At 37.6% G+C, this 16,542-nt stretch overlaps 1 protein-coding gene and 1 non-coding gene across 2 annotated transcripts; both read right to left on the bottom strand.

Annotated features, from left to right (window-relative positions):
* Positions 1–2,607: 2,607 nt before the first annotated feature.
* Positions 2,608–15,955, bottom strand: POLR1F (RNA polymerase I subunit F). Its single transcript, XM_001103523.5, has 4 exons — positions 15,681–15,955; positions 10,633–10,774; positions 7,512–7,720; positions 2,608–5,897 (listed from the first exon to the last, which is right to left on the bottom strand). Exons 1-4 carry the CDS (start codon positions 15,932–15,934, stop codon positions 5,489–5,491), a joined length of 1,014 nt encoding a protein of 337 aa, XP_001103523.3. The 5' UTR covers positions 15,935–15,955; the 3' UTR covers positions 2,608–5,488.
* Positions 11,203–11,314, bottom strand: MIR3146 (microRNA mir-3146). The gene has a single exon (NR_128300.1). It is a non-coding gene; the product is annotated as a microRNA mir-3146 (primary transcript).
* Positions 15,956–16,542: the final 587 nt, after the last annotated feature.

The raw sequence follows: 16,542 nt of genomic DNA, 5'->3' as shown, positions 1-16,542 counted from the left end.
TTGCATAGATTATAACAATCTGTAGTTATATTTAGTATACATATGAATTACTTAAAGGATGTTAACTGACTTTATCCTTTAAATCTTGTGAACAGAGGTACTCACGGATTTTGTTCCAGACTAACTTTTCAAGAATGTTTAGATAGTTAAAGCCTTGGGAAATAAAAACAGTGGCCCCTCTAGAGCAGAAGACAACAAACAGAAGTAAACAAAAAGATTTGTTTACTTTCCAGTGTAATAAAGATGTCTTCCTCTGGGGCAAAGATTGGGCATTTTATATGTATGTAAAATGACTGCAGTCCATTTTCTGTAAATCACTGGGGTTCCCTAAGCATGGAGTTTCTCAGCTGTGACACAAACGCCCTTCATGCACAGTAGCTCCCTGGGGCTCTGCATTGTTCCTATAGGACTTGGGGTGCAATGGGAACTGGCTGGTAAAAACATGGAGCTTATTGAGGTGCAGTGAGTAATAATTAAAGTCCTTTTGTCCCTGATTTAGGAGTCTTTTGTCTTAAGCTAGCATCCATGAAGTTGTGGCAGAGTAACTTATTAGTTTGCAAGTTGGATAAAAGCTTAGACTCTTCACAGTTCTTTCCTTCAATAGACAGCAGTATCAGTGATACTCAGGATTCTCTAAGTGAAAGGAACTTTCAGATAATCTGGTTTTCAATTCAGTGGTCTCATTTTATAGGTAAAGAAACACAGCTTAGAGAGGTCACTAAAATTGTTTAAAAAAACTCCACCCAATGGGGTTAAATCATTGTCACCTTGTAGAATTTAAAAGTAATAAATAAAAATTGGGTGTGAATATCTAGAACACTAAGCACTGAAATATTTTTGTTTAATCGTTCATTTCAGAGAGTTAGTATTCTTTAGGCTCCCTTGCACACAGGCATAATTACAAAATATGGCATATTTGATGCCTATAAGAATCTTCTGTAACTGGTGATCTTGTCTATAGACAACCAAATTTGAAAGACATTAGACTGTAACAAGTTACGGGGGATGCAGAATTAGCAGAACTTCTCTCCGGTATTAGAAACATTGTATTTAGCTCTTTCTTGTCTATAATCTCATAAATTTGTAGGTCATTTTATTTACTAATGCATTCTAATTTTAAATGCTAAAATTATGGTCCTCTTTGACGGCTCTTTTAGCTTCTATTTCCAGCTGTTTACTAAGACAAGAATGGACAAGGGATTTCATGTGTCCTTGTTTTTCTGTGAGTCGGTGAGTGCCAGAGAATTTTCTAATTGTAGCCAATGAATGTGGAACTAATTACCTACAACTATGAAGACTGCAGCTTATTTGCTATTGAAATCGTGGTTGTAGACTTAGATTTGTTGATTCTACCTTTTTTCCCCCTTAATTACTCCAATTTTATAACTTACTAAATTTTTGCCTTACTAAAAATTTTCCAACATGTTCAGGACAGGTTATCAAATCAAAGTGAATAAGTAGGAACAAGTCTAGCATTCAAATGTCTGAGATAAAACAACTGGGATGATTCAGTGTACCAAATATTTATTTGAAAATAGAAGACAAAATGATGCCATGAAGTTATTTCCTACTGCCAAAGTGGAGATTTGGATAAGAAAATAGTTTAGACCAAACATCTGAACATCTTTATGTTTAGTAAGGAGAGCCAGTGATATTCTGAGTTGAAGACATATTGAACTTTCCCATGAATTGTCCAAGAGAAATACCACAAAAAGTCACATGTGCAGAATTATCCATTATTTTTCAGTTTTATTCTCACTTTATGATATATAAAATCTCTTTTAAAAGAGTGCTTTTTCTACCTAAAAAATAACCATTCAAGTGCCTAAAGAATATTTTTAAAAACTGAACTATGTACTGGCCTCCTAAAATATCTCCATTTCTAAAGGTAGGAATCAGTGCTTACCTGTGGAGGTCATAATGTACAATACAGCTGGAAATGAGCAATTAAGACAGCAATTAAAATAGCAATGAAAGCTTTTAGAAATGTTAACAATACCCTTTTAAGAGGGAAAATATAAACAACCTAAATATCCATCCTTAGGAAATGAAATAAATTATACACTGAAATTCTGCAAACATTAAAAATAGGAAGACCTCTATATATTCATATGGGAAGATATTTACTATAAAAGAAGGTGGGCCCAAAAAGTACAGGTAGTTTGATTCCATATATGTCTTAAAATATTTTAAAATTCACTACTTAAAAATCTCTTAAAACTACACATGCAATTGACAATAGTGGTTATTTCTGGAAGTAGAATTGCGAAGTGGGTGTGTGTGGTGAGGAACAGGGAGGGAGATCAATGACTGGTAGAGTGGGAGGATGTATATACTTTTACTATTTGAATTTTTAAATATGTATTGATTTTGTAACATAAAATATCTACTCTTTGGCAAAAAAAAAGGCAAAGATGACCCATGTGGTAAATGTATAAAACAAGTTAAAGAGATCAAATTTCTGTCATGTCATTTGTAAGTATTCTATCCCTGACACACTGAAGTGATAAAAGTCCTTAAAAACCATATTACATATAGGCAAAAAAAAAGGATGCATTTATTGAAACAAGTGAAGAGGTTAATAATATCACATCAGAGGCAAAGTGATACCATTTGAAACTGTGCTTTTTATTTATCAATTTAAAACTATCTGTTGATGCTTTCATTATACAAAGGATTCACTGTTAAATACTATAGATATACTATAGATATAGTTAAGGCATAATTCCAGTCCTCAGGAAACATTTGGTCGAGACAAATTTGATTAAGAGACAAGCTTTTCAAACAGGTAAACAGTTTGAAATAATGCAGAGTGTTACAAGTAGAAAAATATTTATTAAAGAAAAATAAGAATTATGGTTATGAAGCATGCACATTTAGCCTTGTCTGGAAAAAGTTTATGCAGAAGGTAGTGCCTGAGGTCTTTTACATTAGATAACTTCTTAGTCCTCTGTCAGGTTCTCCATCTGGAATTGCCACAGTTAGTTTTTCTTCTCCAAGGGTCAAAATGCTGCTCATCCAACAACCAGCTTAAACACTAGGCATAAAGCATTAAACATTCATTTTCATTTGTACTTATCATGTATACTTAGTTGTGTATCTTATAGACAAAACGGTAAGCCCTTAAGAGCAAAAACTGGTTAAGTCATTTCTGTATCACTGGTGACTAGTGAGGTGTCTTGCACAGTGAAATGGGTGAATGATAGGAACTGGAGAGAGGGTAAGGGATCTAGTCTAGGCTAGAGGGTTTATATGAACAAATTCCAAGACAGAAAAGATACACGAGGTTAGTGCAGCATGTGACAAATGTTTTGAAGAATATATGGTAGACACCATCATCAGTCTTTTTGTGTCAGAAAGATGAACAAAAAAACAATGAACAAAGTTATTATATTCTAGGAAAGACAAATGGCCAGATCTGACTTTTCAAAACTACTCACATTATGAAAAAAGCAGGAACAAATCTAGTTTCAAGTTCAGCATGCCGCTCCCTGTTTAATTCATAAAACACAACTGGCAGAAGTATTACTTGAAGCAAAACAAAAGTAATGTGGGAACTTGCTTATTTTGCTAAGCCACAATGTATTTTTCCAGCAATAGCATAAATTTGACATCTTTCTTTGTGTCTACGGAAAAGGGGTTTAGAATTGTTTCACTAAAAATTAAATTTCTCTATTGTCAAACATGATTGTATACTCAAATTTTAAAATGTGAAGGGAATATTTATTAAACATTTCCTGGGTATGCCACTATATTAAGTCCTGGTAATATGATACAGTTTATTTCAAAGTTTTTTCAACTCACACTTCCTTTAAAATAGCACTGACCAAAAGAAAGTTAATGTGAGCTTCATGTACAATTTTTAATCTTTTTGTAGAAAAATAAACTGAGAAAGGCAAAAATTGTTTTATTTAACCCACTATACCAAAACATACTGATTTCACTAGTACAAAAACTGAGATAGTTTACATTTTTTGGTACATCTTCAAAATCTGGTATGTACTTTATACTGACAGCACATCTCAATTTGGTTGAGCTATATTTCCAGGGCTCAATACTCACGTGAATCTCAACTGTAATCAAAGAGGCTGGCCTGCACCCTTCCATTGTCTAGCACATCTACTTGTAGACAACTGCCAACATCTGCCACTCTGCCAATTCTGTATCCCATCAATATAAGTTCAGATCAACATATATCACTAGCAGAATTTGTTCATTACCAAATATTTAGCTGTAAGATCAGCACTATGTCTGGCACTAAATAAATGGCAACAAAAATGCTGACATGGGAGTTCAACCATTCATCTATTTGCAGATACTAACACAGGTAACAGTGAGTGAACAATCCTCCCTGGTTTTATTCATTCCACTTAACACAATTATTAATTTTCTTATTTATTGTGTGTATATGCACATCGGTTTCTCTTATGACATGCCACAAGGGAAGGAACTACATCTATCTTGTTTGCCGTTACATCCCTGGGCCTTAGCAGAATATGTTATACAAAGTAGATGGTCAAGTATGTGGAAAATGAATAAATTTGGCCATGCATTGATTATCAGCTTCAACCAGCTTGTCATTTCATTACACTTTGTCAATTAGTCAAGAGACATTCCACATTTTCTCAATGAAAGCAGTGAACAGAACAACTGTTTTCTCTTCAGCACAATATCTTATAGCCCATTCCAATCATTAAAAAGTAATCTGGAATTTCCCACAAGTCAGAATCACATTTCTCCTGTCTTCATTAGACTCTCCTCCAACATACAACAAAATTAGAATGGCTGAGGAACAAATGAACAAGTACAAGAAAACAGTCCTTTCCATCAACCTCTCAGACTTAAGAAGACAAGGACACACATGCACCTGGAAGAAAAAAAGTAATGAATAGCATTTACCACCACACAGTCAGTCCAGGCCTGGCTTTTAAGAGCTGTGAAGACTTCAGAAACTTCTTTGGAAAACCATTTTATGTTAAACAATAGAAATACTGTAGAAGCCATGATAAAGGAAAACCTAAAACTAGTTAATGTCCTGAGTTTTTAAAAAAGCAAAATAAAATAGCATGTAATAAGGTGAAGCCTATTAAACACACACAAAATCGAATCATCAAAATCTCAAACTTAACTCATTCTTCAGTCATATAATATTGTATTATAAAGTCCTTCGGCTAGTCTTGACATTGTAGAAATAATTTTATGTAGAGTGCAAAACCTGGAAGAATATGAGAGCCGACAGTGAGAGCCGACAGTGAGAGCAGCTATCTTTTTATTTTGTATAAAATGGTACTTTAATAATACTGATTCTCCCCAGTTTAACTTATGGTCAGTTTTATCATTTTTAGCACATAGAGCCTCCTACTCCTAGTTCAGTATTTTCTGTTTTGGAAACTACTGGTATGCTTAACCATTTCATATCACTGAAAACATTTATTCATCAATTGTATGTCGATCAATCTTTTAAAAACTGAATCATATTTAAAATACACTAAAAATTACTTTTCCCTTTTCTTTTTGGTGAGCATTTCAAAGGTGGGGTAAATTCAGCCTCTTCACTGTGTTTTCTTTTCTTTTTTTTCTTTTTATGGTCACTTTGGTAACCACTGGAGTCACTGCCTTGGAAAACAGGGTCCTGGTCCTGAACTTCCTGGTGCTTTTTCTTCCTTTTCTTTTTCTTTGGCTCCTCCTCCCAGAGGCCATTCACATTATTAGTATTCTGCAGGGCTGACTCTTCCATTGGAGTGTCATCTGCATCATCTGCTAGCTTTGTAGTACCACTGTCCACTTCATATGTCTCTGGCTCTTTCTTCTTTTTCTTCTTCTTAGGTTTTTTAGCAGCTTCCTCAGTGCCATTTTCTGTAACTTCTTCAGAAACTTCAGAGCGCTTGAATCGTAAACTATAAATTAACAGTTAAAAAAATGAACAGAGCAATAAGCAAAAAACAAAGAACAAATTGAGATCAAGATACCCTAACAGGCTAAGGTTTTCTAAATAATGACAGCAGTACAAGACACATAACCATGGCATAAATTCCAAATATTCTATCCCATTATCCCTCAATCCACTAAAATATGCATGGGCTGCTGAATGTTAAATTGAAAAATGTTAAATTTAATATTAAATGTTAAATTCCTTCTTTATGAAGAACTTCTCCCAGACTGTTTCCACACATAAAAATGACATAAGAATCTTGTCAAAACATGTCTTCCAAGTTTTGGGTTGTTTCAGAAAAATTTGGTCACTGAACATTAAACACCACAATACCTAGGCTTATTAACCAAACCACTGACATCTAATAGAAAATACGATCTGGTATGTATCAAAGTAATGGAGTTTCCAGTCTACTGTTTTAATCCTGTTTCAAATAATAGTCCATTGTTCTACTTAGCTGATACTAAGACAGTGTTACTTTAACATTGTGAATTATTTTATACCACTAAAATAAAACATGGATCAATGAAGTAGCTCTGTCTCCAGAACTTCAGTTTTACTCAGTAGCACTAGGCACATGTACCTAATCAATACCAACAACATAACTAGAAATTCAGTTCCTCAGTCAGACTTAGTCCCATTTCAATGCTCAATAGTGAGGCTGCTGTATTATGTATATAAACTATATTTCTGTCATCACAGAAACTGAACAACTGTTCCAGACTTCAACCCATACTCTTGTAACTTTAAGGCAAAATATAGAAAAAATTATTAGCAATAGCAGCATTCTAAGAGTTGTCTCTCTCCTCCTTCCTTTAAACTTGGCTCCCATGGAATCAAGCTCAAGATCAGAGTAATTCTTACAATAATTTCAATACAGACTAATACAGAAATTAAAATATCTGGCACAGATGACAATGATCAACACAATTTTTTGTGTGTAAAAACAAAGCAGGCCAATAGGAAGGTAATTGTGCTTTCAGTAGTTTCAAGTTTAGAGGTCAATTTAAAAAAAAAAGTTAACAACAAAATAGAAAATACTCAGCAAAATTGAGCTACTGGATATTAAAATACAGATCAATTAGCTAGTCAGTGTTTTAGAATATTTGATGCACCGTTACAGATTACTTAAGACTATTGTTGCCGGGCGCGGTGGCTCACGCCTGTAATCCCAGCACTTTGGGAGGCCGAGGCGGGTGGATCACAAGGTCAGGAGATCGAGACCACAGTGAAACCCCATCTCTACTAAAAATACAAAAAATTAGCCGGGCGCGGTGGCGGGCGCCTGTAGTCCCAGCTACTCAGGAGGCTGAGGCGGGAGAATGGTGTGATCCCGGGAGGCGGAGCTTGCAGTGAGCCGAGATCGCGCCACTGCACGCCAGCCAGGGGGACAGAGCAAGACTCCGTCTCAAAAAAAAAAAAAAAAAAAAAAAAAAGAGTATTGTTTATATTGACTTTATGGTTTGAAAGCATGAATATTCCTATAAACAGATATTTTTAAAGAGAGGCTTATGTTCTCTAAATTCAGAATTAAATAGAAATTAAGTACCTAATGATAATTATGTAATGATAAACTAACCTTGTGATATTTAGTTTTCCCCGAATGCAGAATACTCCAGCAGCATCTGAGTCTAAACGAAATACTTCAAATTCTAGTTCATCACCCATGTTTATCTCCATGGTTAGCCACTGCTCAGCTGACAACTGCTCAGGTTTAGGAATGGAGGCATTGAAACACCCGTGTACTAAACAGCCAATGTGGCTAGAAGACACTTTATTAACTATACCCTGGGAAGAAGAAGGAAGAGCATAACATAAAGAACAGATCCACAAAGTTAAAAGGTGAACCAAACTTTACAAGCTTCAAATAATCTTCAAAGAGCAAACATCAAGTTAATGGTCTAATTTAATATGGAAAAAGTTTACCTCAATTAAAACTTACCCCATGTCATGCCAAAACATCACTTTAGAATACCTTTGGGTTTTGAGAAAGCTCAAACTTTATTATATAAGTAATTGCACATTAACTGTCTAACTGGATAAACTAACCTGCCCCCGCCACCCTGTCCAAGAAAAAAACCACCTAAACCCCCCACTGCAGGATTCCTTGGGGAGGAGATTATTACTCTTTAGCTACATTGAAACCATGCAGAAAATACTCCCATATAACCTATAAAAAGACCTCATATGTGTTTTATAACTGGGATCTATGTTATGTTTCTGTAAATAGACCAAATTTCAAAGCTTAAAAATGCATTCTTTATTTAATTTAGCATGATGCAAGCATTCCATTAGAAGACAGCTTACCCTTTATATGTAAATATTGACCATGACTATTTTTGGCTAAATCACAAAAGTATTATTAGAAGCTTTAAAACTAAAACAAAAATATGTGCTATATGATTTTAAGATGAGACTCTTACATAAAACTTATTTTTCTTCTCAGGGTCAATATATACAAAGCATATGAATGAGACCCAGAAATATTAAAAATTCACATTTTCTGAATTACAAAACTGCAAATAATACTGACATCTATATAATGCTGTTTAACATCAGCAACCCTTTACACATGTGACATAATAAAACTTCCCTATCTGGTATGGTCAGAAGTCTAGTGTTCCCACTGGTAGTTTCCAGATGGTCTAGATAAACAAACTGGTACATCCATAAAATAAAAGATTATTCAGTAACAAAGATAAATAAGTTCTCACCATAAAAAGACATAGCGAAACCTTAAATGCATATTGCTAAGTGAAAGAAGTCAATTTGAAAAGGATACATACTCTATTCTTCTTTAAAAAGGCAAAACTATGGAAACAGTAAAAAGATCAGTGGTTGCCATGGATTAGAGGGAACAGAGGGAAGAAGGAAGGCATGAATAGATGGACCACAGGAGTTTTTAGGAGAGGAAAACTATTCTGTATCATACTATAATGGAAGATAAGTTGTTGGGATTCACTCATGAAAGTGGCAGAAATATTAAAGGGAAATATTAGGGAAAGTTATAGGGAATAGTCACAAACCTTTTTGGAAGGCCAAAAGGTTATATAGCTTGTAATAATTGAACAGGCTGAAGACAGCCGGTTCTTACCTTAAAGCATTAAGTTATAGGGTAAATACTAGGGACAATAGAGGCTTCCCCAGTTAAGTCTGTTTACCCTACCTCCATTAACTAACCTTTAAGTCAGATGGCCCTCTGGGGGTGGGGCGGGGGGAGGTCGCCCAGAGATATTGCCCCCTAATGACATTTACTTTAAACCTCAGTACCTGAGCTTTAATTATTTGTAGAACTACTCTCTTGACCATGTTAATTATCCACAACTGTGTGGACTCAGAACTTATATTGTTAACTGTATACTAAATAAATGCCTGGAGTGTGAACTGCTCAGGGCCAGTGGCAGGGACAAACCTCTCTCGGTGTGTAGGCGGTCGGACACTCAGCAGTACTGGCAAAACAGAATATCTGTGTGTCAGTGAAGGTTTTATTCATCCGTCTTTTAGGTCAGGGTCTGCGGGCAGACCCTGTATTTTTGGAGACAGGGTCTCACTGTGGCCTAGGCTGGAATGCACTGGCACAATCATAGCTCACTGCAGCCTTGAACCCCTGGGCTCAAGTGATCCTCCTACCCCAGCCTCCTAAGTAACTGGGACTACAGATGCATGCCACCATGCCTGGCTAATGTTTTATTTTGTGTAGAGATGAGGTCTCACTATATTGCCCAGGTTGGTCTTGAACTCCTGGCCTCATGTGATCCTCCTGCTTTAGCTTCCCCAAATGCTGTGATGGTAGGTGAGCCACTGTACCTGGCCTACATGTTTATATTTAAAATAATAATTTACACAAAGTAGATGAAAGTTAAGTTTCTTAATTTCCAAATACACATCTACTGCCAACTTCAGTAGTCCAGTTATAAGATTCCAGTTTAACAGGCAAAGGATACTATTTGTATTAATTCGATATTGATAAATGACAAAAATTCGAAGTGCCTTCTGGGTTTTGTCATGGTTCAATTGATCTATATTTTTATGAACAATATCAAGGGTTAGTTAACAGTTCTGATCTATTAGATTAAAATATTTATCAGCTAAAGAAAAGAGCATATACACCCACATATGAGTATACATATGAACATGTGTATACACAGAGAACTGCTGGAGGAAGACAGGAGAAAGTAAAGAGTAAAAAAGGATCTATTTCAGTAGATTTCATATCAATATCTGCATTTCCAGCTTATGAAAAACTGGAAGACCTTTCCCACAGAGATTCCATTTCCAAGGCACAGACTGGCTGCCCTGTCCTCTGTCATTCACACATTTTCATTATTGCCTGGCCCATTTGAATTCCTGTTTTATATACTGCTATATATTCTTTGAAACCTTTGTAAAGAAATGGTATTTGTGTAGAATTGAGAACTTTTGAAATAATGATAATTGATTTTTTCCCCTTAAAATCATTCTGTGACTATGAAAATAATAAAGTGGATGGGACATATATTCTGTGCATGCATGTGTTTTAGGAGGATATTAAAAAACTTACCTAGGTTTGGATGATACAAATTATTTTTTCCATAAAAATATTTATTTACTCACAATAGCAATTTATTTGAGTCCCAAGGTATATATTACCTTTTAAAATGTTCCAAGTTACATAATTATAGAATTGTACAAAGGGAGCTAGAAAAAAGGGATACACATACCATAAGCTTTTGCCCCGGTTCAGGGCAGAAAATAACAAAATCAGCTTCAATGTTAAGATGAATGTGTCCTTGATCATCATAAATATCTCCAAGTTCTCCCACAACTTTGATGTTATCATATGCAATAGGGACACCTAAAAGGCTGTAAAAAGAAAAAGTTGAAAATGATATATTTTATCCTCTTTTACTTATTTATTTTTTTGGAGACAGGGTCTTACTCTGTCACCCAGGATAGGGTGCAGTGACATGAACAGGGCTCACTGCAGCCTGGACCTCCTGGGCTCAAGTGATCCTACTGCCTCAGCCTCCCAAAGTGCTGAGATTATAGGTGTGCACCACTGCACTCTTTTAAACCAGGCCATTTTCATACTGATTAGATATTCTAAGAGTCCAAAGCCTACACATCTCCTAAATACACCACGCATGTCAAAAACAATAGTATATGATTAGTCTGTAACAACTTTAGTAGTCCTGTTTCACCAATGGATTCTGATGTGTTGGCTAAGTTAAAATGATGATTCAAGATACACAGAAACAAAATATGCATTAATGCATGAGCAGTAAATCAACTCTTCTTCCCTTGCCAACTCCCATTCTTTCTGTTCTAGCATGACTATTTGAATTCTTCAAGTTATACTAGGATAGAAAGAAAGGACTTAGCAAAGAAAACGTGTATCTCTGTGAGCATGACTAACAAGAGGCAATTTTGGTATTATTCACCATTACTGAATTTCAGTACTTGACGGCATATAGCAAGGGAAGCATTACAGTTAAAGCTGAAGCCCCTGAATTTTATTTTATTGTATTTATTTTTTTTTTTTTTTTGAGACGGAGTCTCGCTATGTCTCCCAGGCTGGAGTGCAGTGGCGCGATCTCGGCTCACTGCAAGCTCCGCCCCCTGGGTTCACGCCATTCTCCCGACTCAGCCTCCCAAGTAGCTGGGACTACAGGCGCCCGCTACCACGCCCGGCTAATTTTTTGTATTTTTAGTAGAGACGGGGTTTCACCGTGTTAGCCAGGATAGTATCGATCTCCTGACCTTGTGATCCACCCGCCTCGGCCTCCCAAAGTGCTGGGATTACAGGCTTGAGCCACCGCGCCCGGCCGCCCCTGAATTTTATTTTATTTATTTATTTTTTAAATTTATTTATTATTATTATACTTTAAGTTGTAGGGTACATGTGCATTAACGTGCAGGTTTGTTACATATGTATACTTGTGCCATGTTGGTGTGCTGCACCCATCAACTCGTCATTTACATCAGGTATAACTCCCAATGCAATCCCTCCCCCCTCCCCCCTCCCCATCATAGGCCCCGGTGTGTGATGTTCCCCTTCCTGAGTCCAAGTGATCTCATTGTTCAGTTCCCACCTATGAGTGAGAACATGCGGTGTTTGGTTTTCTGTTCTTGTGATAGTTTGCTAAGAATGATGGTTTCCAGCTGCATCCATGTCCCTACAAAGGACACAAACTCATCCTTTTTGATGGCTGCATAGTATTCCATGGTGTATATGTGCCACATTTTCTTAATCCAATCTGTCACTGATGGACATTTGGGTTGATTCCAAGTCTTTGCTATTGTGAATAGTGCCGCAATAAACATACGTGTGCATGTGTCTTTATAGCAGCATAATTTATAATCCTTTGGGTATATACCCAGTAATGGGATGGCTGGGTCATATGGTACATCTAGTTCTAGATCCTTGAGGAATCGCCATACTGTTTTCCATAATGGTTGAACTAGTTTACAATCCCACCAACAGTGTAAAAGCGTTCCTATTTCTCCACATCCTCTCCAGCACCTGTTGTTTCCTGACTTTTTAATGATCGCCATTCTAAGAGTGCATCTCCCCCGGCAAAGCAACGCCCCTGAATTTTAAAGTCAATGACTTAATGGAGAAAATCCCAAACTTAAACTGTTGCTAGTAAATGCAAATGTTAATACAACTACATTTAGGAACTGACTCTTGACACTTTAGTCTACAAATGTAACAGTCAGGATTAAGGGACAACTATTTTTCAAACTGTCATTTCTTAGTTCTTAAGGAATTATAGCTATTAAGGAGAAAGACCTAGTGGTGGGAGGCGGAGGGTGCAGTGAGCTCAGATCTCACCACTGCACTCCAACCTGAGCGACAGAGGGAGACTCCATCTCAAAGGAACAAGAAACAACAAAACAAACACAACCTGGTGGCTTCATTACTTGTTGGAAAACACTTCCCTGACTCCGCTAGGCAAACCTGAAATCATTCCTCTACTCCTATAGGCCAGCTTTCTCACTGTTCTTAATCTTAACTGTATTGAACCTATCTGTATATATGTTTGAATTTCACACATGACTCTAAGGCCTTTGATAGCAAAGAATATTTTTTCTTGAACTCAATTAAACTTCTAACACAATTCACATAAAATAAGGGAAAGCATTTATCCCTAATAGTTGTTGTTTACTAAAACAGCTAGAAGCCACAGAAAATAAACTTTAAGAACTACCAAATTAGGAAAATCCTAACTCAGAGACTTACTCGGGAAAGCAATCTTCTGAGGTTTTCATTTCTGCATGTGGCATTCCTAAGCTGGAATCATCCTATCACTAAGACAATGTTAGGGACACAGAAAACAGAGTCAGAGAATAGGAAGAAAAATTAACTGCCATACTAGACAGAAAAACAAATATTAAGACTTTATTTCTCCTAATCAAAGCCGTGTCTGGAAGGAGGTCTGTGGTCCCCTGGTGGGAGGGGGGACATTTGGAAATTTGTGATACTAATCATGGTTATCACAAACTTTGCACAAGCCAGGGCAGAAAAGAGTCTGTCATGTACAGGACAGTCGGTACAATGAGGAAATATCCTTAGCTCTGACTTTTGAATAAAAGGACAAATCTGTTTACAAATAGCTAGGAACCTAATTTAACTCTTAACATCAACACACAGCCATCTTTGCATATTTTTAATCTATATTAAATTGTTCAGGAATTTAGCAATATATAAATTCAAGGGGGATTTTGTTAAGAGTCATCAGATATGTGAACACAGGCACCCAACACTATATACTTTTTCTTCTTCACTTTTGTTTTTCAGATACCATCCTAAATAGGTATCAGGGCAAGATGGTAGCCTCACTTTAGTTCTTTAATACTGTATGTTCAATGTTTTGTCCCTCATTAGTAATGCATAGTTCAAAGTGTGGTGCCTGATTTTCACCTGGTGCATAATTTCACCAGGGGTCTTCAGCATATCCAAGTAATATGAAAGGAGTGGTGGCCAGATCTGTTCAGAGTCACTCCGCGAGATTTCGTTATTTCCCGCCCTAGCCTGTCAAATGCAGGCAATACAAAACGGTTACAGAAAACAGGATGGTTGCTTGTGTTTCCAGATGTTATGACTACTTTGTATATCCTTTAATCTCTCAAATCCATCCTCTCTAATCATTTTCTCTTGAACAATTATAACATGATCTTAATTCCTCTCCTTGTCCACTTTCTCATCCTATTTGGTAGCTAACCATTAAGTAAGGCTAACAAGTACTGTTTCTTAAACTGCAAATCTGATATGCCAGGAACTGCAGATAAGTACTGCGTTCTCAAAAGTGTACCAAGTCTCAGAGTTAAAGGGTACTGAGAGGATGAAGCACTAACCCTGCCTATGAAAACAGAAACACAAAAGGAAAAACAACAACAACCCCACCTTACCCCCAAAAGAACAAAAACTGGCAATGACAGGAAGGGAAAAGCAAAATGGCCATCCTCTCTGAGTCACCCCTGCCCTCGTCTCCAATGGCATCCAATGCCTTTCCCCTGACATAAACCTTATTCTACTTATATAATAGATACGGTTCTCTGGGCAAAGCATACCGGTTCACATCCAGTATCCGTTTGTTTATGCCACTCTTTGCCTGGAATGCTACCATGGGAAAGTACCGTCTTCACTCAAGTTGTTCTCAGAGGTCCCAAGATCCCAATTCAACACTCCTTATCTTGTTAGATTTCTGTCAAATTTTAACACCTTACTATTTATTGGCTTGTATTTGTATCTCTACTACAGCTTAAAGCTCCTTGAAAGAGGGATTTCATTTTTTGTTTGTTTTTGTATCTCAAGTGTTCGGTATATAATATAAACATACGAGAAGTGTATATTGGTGCTTGGAAGAAGCTGTATATTCTGGAGATGCTTGATTATTAACCTGTGTGTGGAGGTCAAGGATCCCTTAAGAAAGTGATAAAAGCTTCCGATACAGTGCCCAAGGAACTTCACATAAGAATTCCTGAAGGGCAGTCATGAATCCCTAAAGAATCCATTCACTCTAGTATTAGAACCTCGCTTTTGAACCAAAGTATAGTCCAGAGGAATACTGAAGCACATGCCCGCGCCCCCCGCCACACACCTCTGTAATTCTGTTTTCAAGGCACTTCTGAATACCGTAATATAAATGCATACCTTTTGTTTTTTTCTCTCCCAAAAGCAACAGGCTCATTAGTTCGATTGAATAAATCGTCTTAAAAACAACTCAGGTCCAAAAGAAGAGAAAATGGGGAAATTACCAGATTGAAATACAGTAAGAAAAAAACGTGCTTCACGTTTTACAGGTAGAACGGTTGTACTAATGCTTCATGTGCAATCTTCGATGGAATGAGAATCTACTTAAGCACTGCAAACCAAATTTTTATCGTCAAATGAGAAAACATCATCCGGAACGGGATAAATGAAACGTTGAATGCCAAACAGAACTGGGCCTACTAGGTCTCCAGACCCCTGGTCTGTTCCTACCCCTACACCAGGATTCTGGAGCGAGAATCTCCACTCCTTCCGCCGACACCTGAACTTCATCTTTAAGTTTTCTTCTCTATCTATGAAAGGGACCCTATAAAGATCTTCACCACAGTGGTACTGGCCTTGAGGGGCGGATCGCGACTCTAGAATTCCACGGGGCTAAGCTCTGGGGGGGCAATGCGACCTTTACTATTTGCCCCCTTTCTGCTGCGTTGTCAGCATATCTACCTGCTGCTACTTCCCGTGCACAAAAGAAGGAACAGGCAAAGAGATCGGTACCTCTCAGAATAGCGAAGGAGCTCCGCATCAAGCTGTTCTCGAATGCCAGTGCGTTTCCTGTTCAGGTAGCGGGGAGACAGCGCGATGTGCCTTTGGTGCGGCCCAGCCACCAGGCATGAGTAGCGACTGTTCACCAGCGCACAAGCAGCGGCATAAGTCGGCAACTCTAGGCAAGGCAGGACGCCAGCCTGCCCTACCAGAGACCCATCAGAAGCCGCCGTTGGCCGCGGCACCTCTGAACAACCCGCAGCCATGCCGCTTGTCAAGGTTCCCACGGCGCGCGCCGTTGACGCAAGCACAATCGCCTGTCCCCGACGCTCTTTTTACGTCATCCACCAACTACCACGCCCCTAGGAATTTCTCCTCCTTACGCTGTATTACGCCGCTCTGGCCGGCAGGGGGAACCGTATTTTCGCGCTTCGAGGACGGGAGCTTAGAGCCTGGGATATGCATTGAGCATGCAGGAAAGTCAACTGTCTGCTCTTTTAAGGGCAGGCAAATATGTGTTTTCGTACAGAAGCTTATTGGATTAAGTAGGCAGCTTAAAAAGGGGGGTTTTCACTTTGATCATTTCCAGTAGTAAGGTGGTTTGGTAGAATTTTACAAGCTTGGACTGTACAATAAAAAATCAAAATATTTATGGAGTGTATTTTATGCAGGACACGAAATCCTAAGAAGCAGGCCTGATAACTCTAATGCAACATATCTTAAAACGAACCTACTAGTTCTCTCCTGTCCCACTTCTCTCCTCATTATGCACATGCTAAATCAGGGAATTATACCACAGCCAACCTGTCAGCCTCGGATCCTCTTTTGTTTTCCCAAATATTAAATCAGCCTGAAGGCCTGTATTGCCCAAAGT

The sequence above is a fragment of the Macaca mulatta genome, chromosome 3, assembly GCF_049350105.2.
Source record: "Macaca mulatta isolate MMU2019108-1 chromosome 3, T2T-MMU8v2.0, whole genome shotgun sequence".
Taxonomy (NCBI): Eukaryota; Metazoa; Chordata; class Mammalia; order Primates; family Cercopithecidae; genus Macaca; species Macaca mulatta.
This window is presented reverse-complemented; position numbering and strand designations above follow the sequence as displayed.

Excerpts from the sequence above, each read along its gene's own strand:
- POLR1F (XM_001103523.5), bottom strand. The coding sequence starts at position 15,934 with ATGGCTGCGGGTTGTTCAGAGGTGCCGCGGCCAACGGCGGCTTCTGAT. Across the intron at positions 10,775-15,680 it reads CTCCTTCGCTATTCTGAGAG|CCTTTTAGGTGTCCCTATTG; the intron begins GTACCGATCTCT and ends TTCTTTTTACAG. Across the intron at positions 7,721-10,632 it reads AACCGGGGCAAAAGCTTATG|GGTATAGTTAATAAAGTGTC; the intron begins GTATGTGTATCC and ends TCTTCTTCCCAG.